A 17,862-nucleotide genomic window follows, 5' to 3' on the forward strand; every position below is an offset into this window, starting at 1 on the left:
GTGTGTGCATGTGTGTGTGCCAGAGCATCCTCCACATCATTATCTGTTGTAGAATTCACCTTGTCGTGTTTTTATGGTCTTAAAAATTCATTAAAAGTAAACTTTCACTTTTCATATTTTCTTCTACATATTCATCATTAATAGGATTAATGTCCCGCTAAAAGACAGGGCCAGGTTCATGTTGTGGGACACATGTTCCATGGATAATTATTCTGGAAACTTGTATGTACTAAAACAAATGTTCCCACAGTTAGGGGCTTCATACGGAGCCCGTGTCCTGACATTAAGATATAAAAATATATCTAGTTCCCACAGATTAATATCTTGTTCCCACAGGTTATTATGTCGTTCGCACGAAATACTATTCCGTTCCCACAAGATACTATTCCGTTCCCACAAGATACTATTGCGTTCCCTCAAAATACTATTCCGTTCCCTCGAAATGATTAACTCGTGCGAACGCAATAATTATGTCGTTCGAACGCAATAATTAATCCGTTCGAACGCAATAATTATTCACGTCATAAGTCATTCAGGCAGATATGCTCTCTGTACGCCGGCAAAAGCCGCTTTCAGCGGTAACTTCCGTGTCTCTGTGACCCATATTCGTTCAAAAAAGGAACATGAAAAACAAAAATGATCACTTTATTACAGTCTCAATGAATATAAGAAAAATATCAAAAGATTTATGATAACTAGGCTGCTTTGTCATACGATAGCTCCTGCTAGGCTACTACTAGCTCCGCCGCAGAGCTCTCTGATCATATATGCCGGCATTTGGGCAACTGGCTGGTCTGTTGTCAGACAGCTGATTTTGTAGTTTAGGGTCGAATAGGAATAATAATATTCAGGACTTGTCTTTTATTAACTTTAGCAGTCAGTATCTTTACATTCGAAGGCTATTAGGCTACATGCTAACTGACTAGCCGATCATTTCCTGTTATTAATTTACGTCATAGATTTACAGCAGATACCTTCACATTTCTGTCTGTGTGTGTCTCATTACATTGCATTGAAGACACGGAGGATGTTTAGAGAACAGATTTATTTATTTTAAAAAGCACAGAAGCATCCATCGTATTCACGTTCACATGATCATCTGGTACGCCCTCAGTCATCTTGCTGCAAAAACCGCTTCCTGCCGCTACTTCCGTGTCTCTGTGAGCATTCAATAGGGGTAAAAATAAAAGCAAGAATAGTCGATCTGTTATTTTCTCGATGAAAATCTGAAAAATATCATATTAAGCTGGATGCTTCGCCTAAAGCACTTACCTTTAGCTTGTAGCATAACAACAATAGCAGTACGTCCCGTTTCCCAGAGTGCTTTGCTGCCAATCACTGGCCAATTATTGGTCTTGTTGTTAGACCTTGGTCACAGGGACACGGTGATTGGCTAGTGATTGGCAGCAAAGCACTCTGGGAAACGGGACGTACTGCTATTGTTGTTATGCTACAAGCTAAAGGTAAGTGCTTTAGGCGAAGCATCCAGCTTAATATGATATTTTTCAGATTTTCATCGAGAAAATAACAGATCGACCATTCTTGCTTTTATTTTTACCCCTATTGAATGCTCACAGAGACACGGAAGTAGCGGCAGGAAGCGGCTTTTGCAGCAAGATGACTGAGGGCGTACCAGATGATGTGAACGTGAATACGATGGATGCTTCTGTGCTTTTTAAAATAAATAAATCTGTTCTCTAAACATCCTCCGTGTCTTCAATGCAATGTAATGAGACACACACAGACAGGAATGTGAAGGTATCTGCTGTAAATCTATGACGTAAATTAATAACAGGAAATGATCGGCTAGTCAGTTAGCATGTAGCCTAATAGCCTTCGAATGTAAAGATACTGACTGCTAAAGTTAATAAAAGACAAGTCCTGAATATTATTATTCCTATTCGACCCTAAACTACAATATCAGCTGTCTGACAAGACCAGCCAGTTGCCCAAATGCCGGCATATATGATCAGAGAGCTCTGCGGCGGAGCTAGTAGTAGCCTAGCAGGAGCTATCGTATGACAAAGCAGCCTAGTTATCATAAATCTTTTGATATTTTTCTTATATTCATTGAGACGGTAATAAAGTGATCATTTTTGTTTTTCATGTTCCTTTTTTGAACGAATATGGGTCACAGAGACACGGAAGTTACCGCTGAAAGCGGCTTTTGCCGGCGTACAGAGAGCATATCCGCGTGAATGACTTATGACGTGAATAATTATTGCGTTCGAACGGATTCATTATTGCGTTCGAACGACATAATTATTGCGTTCGCACGAGTTAATCATTTCGAGGGAACGGAATAGTATTTTGAGGGAACGCAATAGTATCTTGTGGGAACGGAATAGTATTTCGTGCGAACGACATAATAACCTGTGGGAACAAGATATTAATCTGTGGGAACAAGATATATTTTTATATCTTAATGTCAGGACACGGGCTCCGTAGCTTCAATAAAACAAGACAAAAAAAATTAAGTTTAACTTCAACTTTTATTTAAAATTCGATTTGGACATTAGGAGGGGACAAGGGAAAATTGCATTTTAGGGGGCAATCCAGACTGATTTGTCATTTTCAAAACTATCTTCAAGCATTCTTTTTCTTAGTTTCTCTAGATTTCGTCTCAAGACATGTCAGTTTATTCAGAACCAAGTTTTAGTATTTTGTTTGTGGATAATTTGAAATAGGATGGGTTGTAAATAAAATGTCCTCCAATTCTAAAATGAATAGGCTCTCATTTGTTTGTAAACGTGGCTCTGAAAGAGTCAGTGCCTTACCAGCCCCAACCTTCGCCGCACACCACTGCTCCAAGCATCCTCCATGTCTTCCATGCATTGTAATGAGATACACACAGAAACCACTCCATGTAGCGATCAGGCTGAAAAAATTTGGTGGTAGCTCCTCCCACAAGCAGCTGGGGCGTCCAGCTTATGAACACATTTTTGGACAGGTGTCAATCTATGGTAAGCGGGAAGGGTCATAAATCGCCAGGAAATGTGGCATAAAGAATGGCAGTTTGGCCATCAATAATCCCAGTTTTTATGCACAAGCAGCAAATTTGCCACACGGCAAAGAAGAGGCGGTTGACCCCGGGACCCCATAGACTCTCAATAGGTCCTCTTCAATAAATTTGTTTTCCTACCACACTTCAACATCTCCTTCTCTTTATTAGGACTTTGACAGGTGACACATTTTGAAAGTGCAATCTATGGGCAAGACTATAAATGTAAATCTGGTATTAATTATCATCGTATCAATATGCGTTCCTGTTACTTTTGTTCTTGGAAATGTAATTTTAAGAGGAAATGAATTACCCTTGTGCTATTCTAGGCACTTTAACATTGGGAGTGGGGTCATCTAGACCCCACAAGTCAGTGCGCTAAACCTTTTTTCTTCAATGATTTGTGATCATTACTGGTGTCCATGGATTACATGAAATCCTCTTCACCTTTATCCACCTGTGTCATGGTAGGAATAACACGTAAATGAAAGGATCGGGTCATCTGGACCCCATAGGATAGCACAATGGATAAGCAACTCCTTACAGTCTTACCAACCCCTGAGCTACTGCAGAGAAAAAAATCCTACAGCCGCCCCTGCAATTGATCCTTTTATTTTTAATGTCATTGAAACATTTCATTGTTACTCACCACAGCTCTGACAAGACCATGAAATGGACAATTTCAGATTTCTTTGTTGCAGAAACGCATGCTTAGATCATACCAAGCTCAGAAGACTGAGAAGAGAAATAGTTTTTATAAATATGTCTCTTTTTACAGCCACTGCAGTAAATCTGCAGCTTTGGCTTCATTAGGTTGTACTTCGACAGGTCTTAAGCTTTTTTTTTTTTATTCTCGCAGTCATCCAATGATTAAAGATTTATTAGAATGCTAGAATCCATCACGGGATATTTCACATCACATCTGCATATTGTCTGAGAGTAAGACATTTTTTTCACAAAAGGTGATTTCTATAAAGTTAAAGTTACAGTTTTGATGATTAAATAAAAGAAATTACAATTAAGCATAATACACAATCAGAAATCCATGTTTGATGTTACCCACAAAAACACTGACGTTCACCAGTGGAGTCGACAGTTTTCTTTAAATTTCCAGTACGCTGATATTATGTGGCCTATTAGGAAAAATATAAATAGGAAATTCAAGTAATAATCTCATGCTAAAACTCACGTGAATTGTTACAAAGGAAAATGCTATTTTTCTAAAGCTCCTCCTCCTGCAGCCTTTTACTTTGATAGGTACATTCTACAGATCCAGAGCGAGATGGATGTTTAGCACCTCATGTGGAAAAGGGCGAAAAAATGCTGAAGATGGAAAAACAGAAAAAGAGACAGAAAGAAGAAACAAACAGGAGTTTACCTTATTTCCATCTCTTTATTGTTCATTATTCCAAAATTAAAGTTTGCAATGTTTATTGTTTGTGTCAGTCCTATAAGAGATGCTTATTACTATTAAATAAAAAGTTATAAAAAAAAACCTTCCTGGTTTAGTCTTGCTCTTCTTAAGCCACATCATTGTTGTTGCAAAATATCAAAACATTAAAAATAAAAACAATTGTCATAGAAAGGGTTACTGTACATAAAACATGAACCTTATAAGGCTTTTGCATATTTGTTAATCTCATTGACAAGGGGATTTTAGTTAAAAAACACAGATTCATTACATCAAACTAACTTCATTTATGAGGTAAAAATTGCTGAGAGAGAATTCCCGAATAAACAGCTGATTAGTCATTTCAAGACATTTCAACAACTCAATGAAAAATCTCAAAAACATGTATTTCTTTTGAAAATTAAAACGTGGTTTTATTTTAAAAAAATCGTCCCTTCATTTCAAATCCTGTGTGAATTTATCATTTGAGGTCTTAATCAGTCTCCTTCTGAAGACTCTTTACCAATATGTGCAGTTCTCGAAGACAAAACAACCGTCTCACAAAAATAAAATTATCACCCGTCTGTTTCTCACCTGCAAATGTGCTCAAAGTCCAGAGGATCTTCTTTACAGGCTTTGAATTTGATACTTTCAGTTAAATCCACTAAATTCTTTACTGAATGAATTTACAGATGCAGATCATGTTGCTGCTGTTTTAATCAAGTTGGTGACCACACCTGTCCTTATTTCAACTAATATTTTTATTTCTATCGCAGTTCACATTCTTTTTTAGATTAAAAATTAATTTTAGAAGAATTGGACAGAGACTGCTGACCATGGAGTTAATTTTAAAGCCTTTGTGCGTCAAACATGTGAAACCATTCTGGAAAACTGGAACATCAGCTTTTTGTGCTGTTAGTAAGAGGGAAATATGATCCCCTTCAGTGCTCATTCATCTGATGTCTGGTTCAACAGGAACCAAGAAATACTCTGTAGAAATATATATAAAGTGGATCTAGGTTTATTTCTGATAGTTTTTCTTCATATTATTAGACACATGTTGTATGGCCTCTTTTTGAGCTCTTCTTTTTCTTTGACATTTTGATTGAACACCAAAATACGTTTGCAACAAAGTATTTTTTGTTATTTACTAAATATAACAGGATATAATGTAACAGGACTAATATAAAAAATGATTTTGGTTAAAATATGCATATTCAAGGTGTAAGTATTAAATTAATTAACTGATTCGTTTTTTTTATAAAGCAGTTGTTCTGGATTTACAAAAATAATTTCCCAGAAAAGATTTACAGTTTGTCAAAAAAAAAAAAAATGAAGAAAGAAAGAAACTGTGTGAACTCATGTGTATCCGTTTATCAACTTGAAAACATATTGACAGTTTGAAAAATGAAATTTCTTTTTGAAGCTTCCTGGAAAAGTTTCTAATATTGGGTAACCTATAGCTTGGATTATTAAAACATTTTTTTTAAATAAGTCAAAGTAACACAATCAATGTATATACCTGCCCTTTTTTCTCACTTTACCATCTAGGAAATATGGAATGTGTTTTGCTTTTACTATAATTTTACAAAAATTCCATTGTGAGACAGAAGTCGTGAAAAGATATGAAAGCAGTTTGTGTCGCCTACTCCAATATAAAATTCAGTGTGCATAATGATGACAAAGGTGGACACCAGAGAACAGTCACATTGATGCTTGAAGAAATCAGAATTGATGTTAAAATGCGGTTAAGGATTTTGACTTCCTGCAGCACAACATGCTTTAAAACAGAAAAAATGTCCACATTTCAAATGAATTATCTAATTTCACAACCAGATCAACTCTAATATTAAACATAAAGCACAGCTATACCGCCTGCTGCTTGAATGAGTGTCCGCTAAGGATGTATGTGTCGGTCGGTGTGTGAGCGCGTGCACGAGTCCGCACAGGTGAATGCGGCTGCAGATTCCTCTCTTGGCATTCACCGCGTGCCTTAATTGTGCGCTTAATCAATTAAAGTCCGCTGTGAACACGAGGAGTGGAAATCCAGTCTGTCGTCGTGGAAGTGGGACGAAGAGCGTTCCTGTAAACCAGGCCTGTATTTACATCCGCACAGCGGAAATCTGCCGCTCATAAACAGCCGGAACCTCACCGTCCTCCTCTCTCTGCTGTATTCTCTGACGACTGAGGCTGCTTTTCCTGTAGGAAAGAAATCCCATTTTCCCCCTTTTGAGAAGGACGCAAACCGGCCAAGATCCCGCTGATTCTCCCGTTTATGGAAGCGACCGGGCCTCTAGGCTGATCCGTCCCAATCCTGCTTCAGTCCTCCGTCACTGTCCAGGAGACAAACCCCCAATAGAGGGTACCGGTCCGGTTCCGGTCCGCTCCTCCTGCGTTCATCTCAGCTCAGACTGCGGGGACATATCCAGATCTCTCTGACGCTTCTCCTTCTCTGCAGACTTCCACCGGGATAAATCAATAAACCGGAAACGTTCCCGCCTCTGAAGGAGGAAGGGCAGGCAGGGCGCTGACCATAGTGCTGAAACCGGAGTGCGGCTCTCTGAAGACTCTTGTTTCAGGCTACTTCCGGTGAATTGTCTTGTGGGAATAATAAACAAGCAAACAAATAAATAAATGTTGCATATTTACACACCTGGAACTATATTCACCTCAGTCAAAGAAAAAAGTTGTAAACACAATGAAATTCTTTGCCGTTTGCTATGCTTTTATTAAAGAACACTAACTTGTAAATTGATATTTAAAAATCTGTTTAAGTCTGGCATTTCATGTGAATGAAAACAAAACAAAGCAGTCCACCTTAATGCGCATGCTCCTGACCACTGGGGGGGGGGGGATTTTGCTTTGTAGTTTGAAGTTCCTTTCTATTCGCTACGAAATCTAAATAATTTTGAAGCTTTATCAAACACAATATGTGGCACAACATATTGAGACTAATTAAAGAGAAAAACTAGTGAAATTCTTGCGTTTTTTTTTTGTTTTTATTTAAAATACCTGCAATGCAATTACACAAACATTCAAACTTAAATAAAATCATAGATATTATACAACTCTTTAAAAAAGGTTTAAACAAATAGTCACATGTCATTATCCAAACTTGTAAAAAAAAATACAAAAACAAAATAAATTAAGTTCCCACTAAAATGACTTAATAAATTCTGCTGAAGTGGCAAAAAGCTAAAAGAAACCGAACAACAAAGGACAGCTTACATGGTAAATGCAAATAGATAGGTAGATGATGACTTTATTAATCCCACAATGGGGAAATTTCATAATACGGAAATACAGAACATAACTGTGGCTTTGGCTTTCATTGAGAAAATATAATCCCATCTTCCCTGATCATTTTATGAGACACTGCAGTTCATGTATGAGAATATCCTACTACTGCACTGGAACATTTGTAAGCTACTGGTTTTATGCAAACTTCTGAGGTCCAAGATGATGTACTTCCTTAAGTCTTATTTACTTCGCTAGAGTTTTTCTGCTTTTATATTTATCTCTAATAGTGCACATTGATTTCCTGAGACTTTCATTGCAAATAAATAATACAATTAAATGATGTGGTTTTTCTTGCAAAGAGTGGCAACACAGTTTGAAAGCACCAATAAATGTACATACCGTTCATATTAATGCAGATATATAGACATATTCACAATTTCCCAGAACAATTTCATTACTTTTTTTGAATAAACTCTCCTTTTCTTGTACAATTAAAAAAATAAATTAAGAAAAACAAGTCTCCAGAAGTCTTGAATTTGATACTGAATAATCGAATGGTTGAGCAGCCATAGATCTCTGTCTAACTTAAAGACAGTATTTTAAACCACAACGAGCTGGCAGTGAGCTGTCTGATCAAGGCGCTGAGCATCTCCAAAGATGAGAAAGATCCCAAGACCTGTGGCATTTACTAAAATGATGAGGGAGAACACTGTGGCCCACGACAGGGTGATCTTTATCAGATAGCCTGAAAAGGACACCAGCAGCAGACCTGTGGAGCATGAGGCGAGCAGTTAGAGCTGGTATTTCACACATCCCTGACATTCAGATCAGGTTTAGGTTACATACCCATAAAGGCCCCCATCATATTCATAAAACCTGTGTGAAAAAAACAGGATGTTTGAAAAAGACTCTAAATAATAACAATATGGGGGAGTGGGGGGGTGGGGGCTTATATGTACCATAAAGAGCTCCGGCACATGATGGTGTGAGGTCCTGCACATTCACAGATGCACCACTGAAACACAAGAAAAACCAATGCAATTGTCATCATTCAATTTCCCTATATTTCTGTCTTACTCACTGTCCCCATTTCTTTTGAATGTTGTGGTGACTCGTGAAAAAAAAGAATGAGTGGAACAGATGTGTCCGTGTAGTCAAAATATGAGTACATTTTAATATTGCAGGAACAGAAAAGGTGAGCTGTAGACCACTTTTGGGAATAAAAACATTTTCTTGCATGCAAACATGTTAGAAATTATTATAAGAATTGTCACTGAATCTACATTATTTTTAAATGAAAAAAAAAAAACATTTTTATCGCAACAATGGCCAAAACAATCCTTTCCCAATTTGTGAGATGTGAGGAGATGATGGATGATGAAAGATTATGTTAATGACAAGAATACTTAGCATGAACTTCACTAGCCTGCACATGCATGCCAATGTGCTCTGATTGAACATTTATGGTTAAAAAACAAAAACTACAGATTCCAAAAAGCTTTTATTTATGATGTCCCACAGATTTCACATTTTAATGTGTCCCAATCATCTGCATTGCTTAAAACGTGCAGACTAGTTGTTTCAAAAATGAGAAGCCTTCACTCTGTTATTCTATATACTGCATTTGTTTTACTTTAAAAAAAAAAAACCTTACAACCTATAGGAGATTTATAAGGATGGGTGTTATCATGGAAACACCAAGTTAAACAATATATTTCCACCAGCGATGTTAATAATTTCATCATTCTGGAACCAGTACAAAAATCCTTACATCATATTTGATGCTGATTTTATCACAAGGGATGTTTTATACACAAACCATAAGTTCTAGAATATTTGTAAAGATATTTAGTTCAACTAATCCATCTTACCCACTACTGAAGGTGGAAAAACCCACAGAAGCAGAAATGAAGATGATAGCTGAGGGGAAATTGACCTCTCCAGCCAGCGGCAGGATGAACAAGCTGGACGCACCCATGGCACAGAACTGAAGAAATGTGGGTAGAAGGACAGATGGCATATTCTAACACTCACATCACATTGTTGTTGTTTCATTTTTAGAACAACACAGTTTTTCACATACAGTATTAACACATTAACAATTGAGATTGTTTTAGTCAATATGAGAAAAATGTTTAGATCCCATATTTATTTTTTAATTAAGCAGTAACTAAATAGTCACATTTTAAAAATGGAATAATTTTACAAAAGCTTTGCACCTTTTCTGAGTTTGAAAATAAAAGTGTTTTTTTCAAGGCCTCAAATCACTGATATCTATTGAGTTGCGTGTGTCTCTGAATCTTCTCATACTTTCAGGCAACAGCCAAAGTATTATTTATTTATTTAGACAAATTATGGATTTCCCTATATCTTAATGTATTCCAAAATAACTCTGCCAGTAGAATTTCTGTCTTAACTATTAGGAGTTATTTGATGTGATCTGAAGATTTTCAAAGTTTTGTCTGAAAGACAAAAGTTAATCAAAAAGAGGGAAATTCCTCAGTTTGCTGAACCATGAGGACATGAGGATAAAAATGTTGTTTTTCCATACAAAGATTACTCTAACTTTGAGACTGAAGGAATGGTCATTTTATCCTGAAGTTTGAATCCAAAACTGCAACAAAGGAAGCTCTGGGATGAATTTGTGGCCTGTCCAGGGTTTATCCCACCTTCACCCGAAAGTGGCTGGGATAGGTCCCAGCAACCCCATGATCCCAAAAGGAATTAAGTGGGTTTAGAAAAGGAATGGATGGAATGAAGAAAGAACAGTGATTCCCATGAGTTAAAATTGGTATTTTTCTTATTAAAAGGTAGAATGGATCTTTTCCTTTGTGGTGTTTACATTAATTTTTGACACTGCAGTCTGAATGTTACACAAACTCAGTCCAGTTTTGGGGATTCTGTAGAAATGAAAGACTTGGTTTGATGTTTCTTAGCCATCAGTAAATCTAGTGTTACCACTGCTGTCTGTTTCCTGAAGCTGATAAAAAAACCGACCTCAACATTCTCTGAATTATTGGAAAAGATTTTCTCGCCAATGCTTCTTTAGAACAGCTAGACATTTTTGTGAAACCATTACTGACCTGAATGAGAACATTGCCACGAATAATGTCTTTTTTTCCTGTCCATTTTTGTAAGTATTTGGCTTTAGTGTTCCTGTTTACACTTCTAAAGTTCATTCTGCTGATACTTAAATGAAACATATCTGTGCATTCTGCTTCACCAAAAGTCTAAAATTGTGTTTATCCAGTTGCATGTATGGTTTAGTAATTAATAAAAGCATAATAACATTGTTATTTGTTGGTGTCTTATTACATTACCTATGTTGTTGGTGTCTATAATGTTGCATGTATTTACATTTAAAAGACATTTCTAGGGCAAGTTGCATAGAAACTGTCACAGACGATCTCAGAAGAGTCTTCTGCCCCTTTCCTGCGTTTGCACAGATAACTGCTCAACTAAGTCTGAAAACAGAAATAATACTCAAGATATTTATCCTTAGTTTTACTTACATTCTAATAAAAGTTTGTGAATTAACAATAGAATTAAAAAACTAGATTTTATATCTGCTGTATGGGTCTGGTTTTAAAAGGCTGATTTTGTTGTAACATGTTTTAAAAAGACATCTTGGAATAGAAACTGACTGCCATCAACAAAACCAAACAAATTGTGAGCACACATCTGAAATCACAATACGGTTTCCCTGAACTTACCTGCATTATTCTCCTTACTGTCAGGACACCATAACCTACAAATGAATAAAGAAATGGTTTAAAGTTTGTAATGTAATGAAGAGATTGAAGGCAGCGATGATGCTCTTTCTGTACCTCGGATGATGAGCAAGTCTGAAACAAATCCTCCACTAAGCGCTGACGGAATCGCAGTCAGCCATGGAACCACATTATAAACCCCTGCCTGCAGTGACAGAGATATAATGATGGGTTAAGAAGATCAGTTGGTGGTGGTCTAGGCCGGAAAGGCTCAGCAGAAGCTGCAGGTTCAAGTCCTGATGCCTGCCATCCCTGTTTCCCATAGAGGTACCTGAGCATCAGGGAAGGATTCTTTGAAGTATGTTGGTAGCCAGGACAGGAACGTGTAAGATGTGCTGCATATGCACATGTGGGCAAACACCATCGCCCTGGAGAGAAGATGAAGAGGTTAAAACCGCTACATAGTGACTCATCACTTATCCAAAGAGAGAATGCAAAAGTATACCAGACTGGAGGCTTTTTAAAAAGGTTCAGCCAATGTTTTCTGGACAGTCCTGGCTGTAAGCGATTCTGTGTTTTTACCTGGACCAGGCTGACCTCACCTGTACCACACCATCAAGACAAGATCAAACAGGTCAGCACAAAGATATGACAATATTTTTTTTTTAAAAAGCAGGAAACTATCATTTACGTACTTTGGGCTCATCATGTTAACGCAACAAAACAAAGTAAATTATGTAGATCAATTCTTTCTTGCCAAATGTTGCTAATTCGCAATGTATCATAAAATCCAGGATTCCACTTAATTTACCATCACCTTGATTTAAAAAGAATATGAAGGAATATTTTTAATAAATTGAGAATAAAGTCAGGCATGAATGGGTTACTGGATAAATATTTTGCAAAATAATATTTTTTGCTTCATTTTTTTCTTTCTTTTTATACATAATATAAATATAATAATTATTTTTATATTAATAATTATATTTATATTATGTGTTACATATTATTGTAGGGTTTTGGATCTGTGGGTTTTTTGAAGAAGTACACTTTAAAACAAAAGTAGAAATGGTCCTTAAACATTGTCAGCTTTCCCACATTGCTTTGTTATTGTTCTTATTGAATGAACTACTTCTGTGTTTTATGGTCATCCTTTCTGTTTCAAAATAAAACATAGGGAAATCAAATCTTAATTTAGGTAAAAATGATCGACGGCCGTACCTTTTAATAAATACTGCCAAACGGTGAGAGCCCAGAATCCCGACAGCAAACCTGAACAATAGAATATGCTCTCCCATCCATACTGCTCAAGCATAACAGACGCCATCCCACCAGCAAGCAAAGTTCTAGGAGAAAATGAAAAAAAAATATTTGAAACATGTTTTTTTTTTTAAAAATAACTTTCTCAATCATAATCCACAAAAAGGAGTAGGGGGCTGTGTGTAGGTACGGGGTGTGGGGATCTATTTTTTGTTTTTTATTTTTGAGCTTGTTTATTTAAATTTTCATGCTTGTTTTTGTATTATTTTGTTTTAATTTAAGGCACTTTGTGCTATGCTTTTATATGAAAAGTGCTTTATAAATAAAGTTTGATTGATTGACAATGTATGTGAATCCACAAATTTATGTCCACATTGTGCACAACTCACCCGAGATGACTGCCACTGTTCATGGTGCTCATTAAAAACCCTCTTTCTCCTTCTACCACTCGCTGGGAGCACAGGCTAGCTAAGGATGGGAAAAAAACACCTGGAAAACCACACAAGGTTCATGCAACATCAGATCAGGGTCAGAAAAGAGCAAAAGTATGAATATCTGGAAAATCTGAAGCATTCTTATCAAACGTCTCTGTTAAATTCATAAGTATAAACAGATGCTGTCAACTTCTTTTGAGTTACTGGATATGCAGTACAGACCAAAAGTTTGGACACACCTTCCCATTCATTTGAATGAGAAGGCGTGTCCAAACGTTTGGGCTATAATGTAGATTAAACAAAAATATTACATTTCTGACTGCCGTACACAACAGGAACAGGGGTGGAAAATGGACAAAACTTCAGACCATCCGTGAAACTACCCATCAAGCATTAAAAATCAAAGGTAATAAATTTGAAAACGCTCTGTCAGATCCATTAACCATTAAGCTCTTCAGAGGTTTTAAGCAGAGATGTAGAAATATTTCTGTAAGTTTTTTTTTCTTTAGAGAAAATGAAACAAAACACTCACCTTGCAATAATCCCATCAGGATTCTGGCCAGAGTCATGAAAAAAAGCTGGTGGGAGCCAAAATGAGCCAGCAGAGGAGTACCTGCTGAGATGAGAGCCCACGAGGCTGCAGACATGAGCAGGACCCGCTCTCCCCCCACACTGCAGAACAACAAATAAGAAGAAATGGAAAATCCTAAAACCGTTCTCAGCAGTCCTCTATGAAGTAAAGCCATATGTGTGTGTGTGTGTGTTTTGCTCACATGTCACTGAGGTGTCCTCCCAGGATCTGCGTGAAGCAATAACCCCAGAAGAATCCGCCCAGGACCAGACCTGATTCGATTTTGCTCCAGTGGAATCTGGCGGCCATGAAGACCGCACACACCGGCATCGTCATCCGCGTGCAATAAAGGAGGCATGTGCCCATGAACAGCACCACAAGCCATTTTCGAGCAACGGGTCTACAAATATACAGCTTCAGATTAACCGCACATTAAGTGTTTGTTACACCTCATGAACAGGCTGTGTGAGCATTTTTTGTCTGTTTTATGCCGTCAACGCTCAACTGGGATTACTCCCACCCCAAAAGTCTTAAAGTGTGTTTTTGTTTGAACTTAAGGTCTTTCATGTTGTGAAAGCGACTGTGTCATAGGGGATCAAACCAGGGATCATCTGGATCCTCCAGGGAACTTTACACCCCCAAAGTGAAGATTTTGTTTGACATCTTTCTGTTCACTTTCTTTTCTTTTGTCCTGTTTTAGTATATAAATTTCGGATTAAAACTTGAGTTGGACAAAGGGCTGTGCAGAAAAAAAACATGTGTATTAAATGCATGAAAAAGAATCACATTCACCTATTCAGTAACTCTTATTCAGTTACTCTCTAGACTCAGTTTCCTGCAGTTGGTAAAACAGGGATCCCTTAGAAATGGCTCTCAAACACACAGATTTATGACAGAAAACCTCAAGGTGCTCCAATATCAATAACAGCTTTTTTTAATTATTGCATTTTATTTATTGTTTGAGCTCTGTTTGCATTAAGATATATATTTAATTTAATGACCATTGTACTCATGAAAAATTGAAATATTGAGCATCACAGTAACTTGTCACTGACAGTGATGGCCAAAAATATCAACACCCCTGAGTTAATTCATCACTTTGCTCAAAAATTGCTCTAATTGCAAATGTTTTAATGTTTAATTTTTATTTTTTTTTCTGGTTGACAAGAAAAACAACCAATAAAACAGAGGATCAAAGTCGTGGTTGACAATTATTCACACATAACTCAAAAACTGGACTTCATATTTTCTGCACTGTTCGGCATGCCGGATTATCAGGCACACCGTCACTGAATACCGGTAGTCTGTTTTTTGGACTTGTGTCATAAAAAAGGCACACTGAACTATAAGGTGCATTAAAGCAAGACAAAAGAGTCAGAGATAAGTCTGTCTGTCAGTCAGGGTTTTTTAACTACTTTCACGGTGTCCTTTGTGTCCTCCTGAGTTGTCTACCATGGCATCCCTTTTCATTCAGATGGTGACAGTGCAAGATGACACCATTGTACCTTGTTTTCAGACCAGCTTCAGTTTGTTTGGCAATTAAATAAGGTTCCTTATCCACCATCCCAACAACCCTTTGATATCATTTTTGTTTGTTCTTCCATCCGTGGAGGATAGCTACAGAGATATGGTCTGTGAACTTCTCCTGATGACTTTGTGCTCAGTGGAAACAGCAACATTAAGATCTCTAGAGACCGGCTGGTGGCCTTAAGATTGTCCATGTTTTTTCCACATCTTTTACTCAAATTTGGAGACAGGTCTTTATTCATCTGTCTTTACTCCTTTCTTTATGTGACACCCAACATCAAAGTTTGAGTTCTCTTTCTCTTAATTTTATCTGGTTGTAGGTATGATAAATAAACAGCCCATTCCTGCTATCTGCTACATGGACGTCTCAATAAAAATTACAGGACCATCACATACAAAAAACAATTTGTTTTGTGTTTCCAATAATTTAGTCAAATTTCTTGACTCTGTAAGAGTTTTTGGCCTCTTTGATTTTGCTTCCTTTTTATTTTACTTTTTTCTTACTTTCTAGGAAGCAGAAACCATAAACGCATAAAAACCAACATTTGCAGTTGGAACAAGTTTCTGAGAGGAGTGTTGTACTTTATGACTGAAATGTTTTGCCTTGACTACAGTACAGACTAAACGTTTGGACACACCTTTCCATTCATTTGAATGAGAAGGTGTGTCCAAACTTTTGGTCTGTACTGTATATGACACTGGCAGGCAGCTTGGAGGCTAATGGATGAACTTCATCCTAGCTACTGCCCGACCACAATGGGCCCAAGTCTAGGTCTCCCTGTGCTGGTCCCCAGCCCGGACAGAATACAGGGTTGTGCAGGAAGGGCATCTGGCGTAAAAATATCTGCCAAACCACCTGTGTGAATCAGTGAAAGTGAAGTGATATGCTAAACAAAATTCTACACCAATTTTGTCATTTTCATATTTGATACGTGGAAAAAGAATATAAGGGAACACCAAAGCCATAATGACAGACTATGTCATGTTTGACTTTCTTGCATATTTAATAACAGTACATTTGTTTTAAGAGCAGGATCTTATTTGACACAGGGTGTATTTTATTTTGAAAGGAAAAAGGTGTTCAGTTAAAAAAAAGTTTAAAACAGTATTGATAGAAAAATACACTACATTTTTCAGTCTTTTATTTTAAATATTTCATTCTACGTTTTATAAATAAATGACTTAATGGCCACAAAACGTAAGTCAAATGTATTTTTTAAACAATGAATTGGAACTCTGCGACTTGGTGGTTTTGGTCAATAACTTACAAACTGGATCAAATGGCTTATTTAGGTTGCAAACTCCTGCTATAAATAAGCGAACCTCAACAGCAGAGCTCAGACAAAAGAAACCCAGCCTTTAATACCTGTAGAAATGAGAGGAGTAGAAAGTCGGCTGTCCTTAAGCGGAACAAACGTTCGCAGCGTAAACCCAGAGACAAATGAAGCGAGAAAACAAAAAAGCCCGCCCGCGACGTGACGTCATGAGATGTTTGGTTTTGTTTTGTCAGGTTCTCGGATTCTAAATGAGCGCGTTCGATACAGTGACATCGTTTTTTTTTTAAACATGCATTTAGCTACAGCGGTCGTTTTGAGTCAGAGATGCTTCGAGTCCGTTCACAAATAAGGCGGGTCACCATTTACAGCGTCACCTGCATGGCAGTGGTAGCTGAATTAGAACTGTTTCTTCACAGATCTGTAGTACTTTTTTATCTACGTTATTATTACTTTTGATTTTAAGACATTTATTTTGAAAAGACATAGATTGTAAACATTAAAGATCAATACACCTCAACAGGGAACTTTCTTTTGAAGACTTTTCTGGCTGGCACAAATGCAAAAATGCAGAAAAATGATCACCTCTTTGGTTTATTAACCCCAGTCTCACCTTGGCCACAAGTTTTGGTTCTTGGGTTCTTCTTTCTCTGATTCCTGGAGTCCATAGATACTGAGATCCAACAAGGAAACATGCAAATCCTGCTTCTGGTCTCCTGTTGTGTGGGATTCAGCCATCCAGAGAACACCAGCGCCTGTCTCCGTCTGTGCTGCTCTTCCGCATTCAGAGGGCTTTCATGAGGAAAACCTGCCAAACTGTTCAAACTTGTTGGAACAACACTGCAGCCAGTCAGCCGTCATCTGGAGTTTTTTATTACTGGCATTAAAGTTTCCTGGTGGCTTCATTGGGTTTTCCAATTTGCATGTCATCTTTTGAAAGGACAGAAGTGTGTTTCAGGTTTCATAGACGGAATACCTCTGAAATTCTGCCCCATCATTTACTTACACCAATGCAAACTTATAAATAAAATAGAATTATTCAATTTTGTAAATGAGAAAAGTCTGGTTTATTTACATAGAATAAAGAGTCGTTTGTTTAAAATGTGCGGAGAAAATCTGAACTATTTGGACGGTGTTTAAACTGAGAATTATTTATGAACTTTTAGTAGGTTGGGGTCTTTTTCTTGTTTAGCAGCTTTTTTTCTGTGCTAAAAAAATAAGGATGATAGATAAACTAATATAAAAGGGGAGAAACAGAAAGCCCTCTGATACAAAATGTCAAGAGCGTTGAGATGTTTATACTAAACACAAGAGCAAACATCCTGGATTTGAGGAAGATTCAAGTTAGATAAAGCCATGTACGGTCACAGGCATGTCAGAAACACCACCCAACAACAACAAGCTCATCCCGTATGACACACATCTCACAGGTAAAACTGTGCGTCTTGATTCAGC

The 17,862-nt window shown here is 37.2% G+C and overlaps 1 protein-coding gene and 1 non-coding gene across 2 annotated transcripts; both read right to left on the reverse strand.

The window, feature by feature from the left end:
- Window positions 1-6,343: 6,343 nt before the first annotated feature.
- mir124-2 (microRNA 124-2) lies at window positions 6,344-6,447 on the reverse strand. The gene has a single exon (NR_107116.1). It is a non-coding gene; the product is annotated as a microRNA 124-2 (primary transcript).
- A 921-nt stretch (window positions 6,448-7,368) lies between these two features.
- Window positions 7,369-17,776, reverse strand: LOC101174349 (solute carrier family 17 member 9). Its single transcript, XM_023956811.1, has 13 exons — window positions 17,021-17,776; window positions 13,809-14,006; window positions 13,568-13,707; window positions 12,991-13,090; window positions 12,563-12,687; window positions 11,847-11,943; window positions 11,673-11,769; window positions 11,459-11,546; window positions 11,345-11,379; window positions 9,503-9,618; window positions 8,591-8,646; window positions 8,478-8,507; window positions 7,369-8,400 (listed from the first exon to the last, which is right to left on the reverse strand). Exons 1-13 carry the CDS (start codon window positions 17,143-17,145, stop codon window positions 8,231-8,233), a joined length of 1,377 nt encoding a protein of 458 aa, XP_023812579.1. The 5' UTR covers window positions 17,146-17,776; the 3' UTR covers window positions 7,369-8,230.
- Window positions 17,777-17,862: the final 86 nt, after the last annotated feature.

Source organism: Oryzias latipes, chromosome 7, assembly GCF_002234675.1.
Source record: "Oryzias latipes chromosome 7, ASM223467v1".
Lineage (NCBI taxonomy): Eukaryota > Metazoa > Chordata > Actinopteri > Beloniformes > Adrianichthyidae > Oryzias > Oryzias latipes.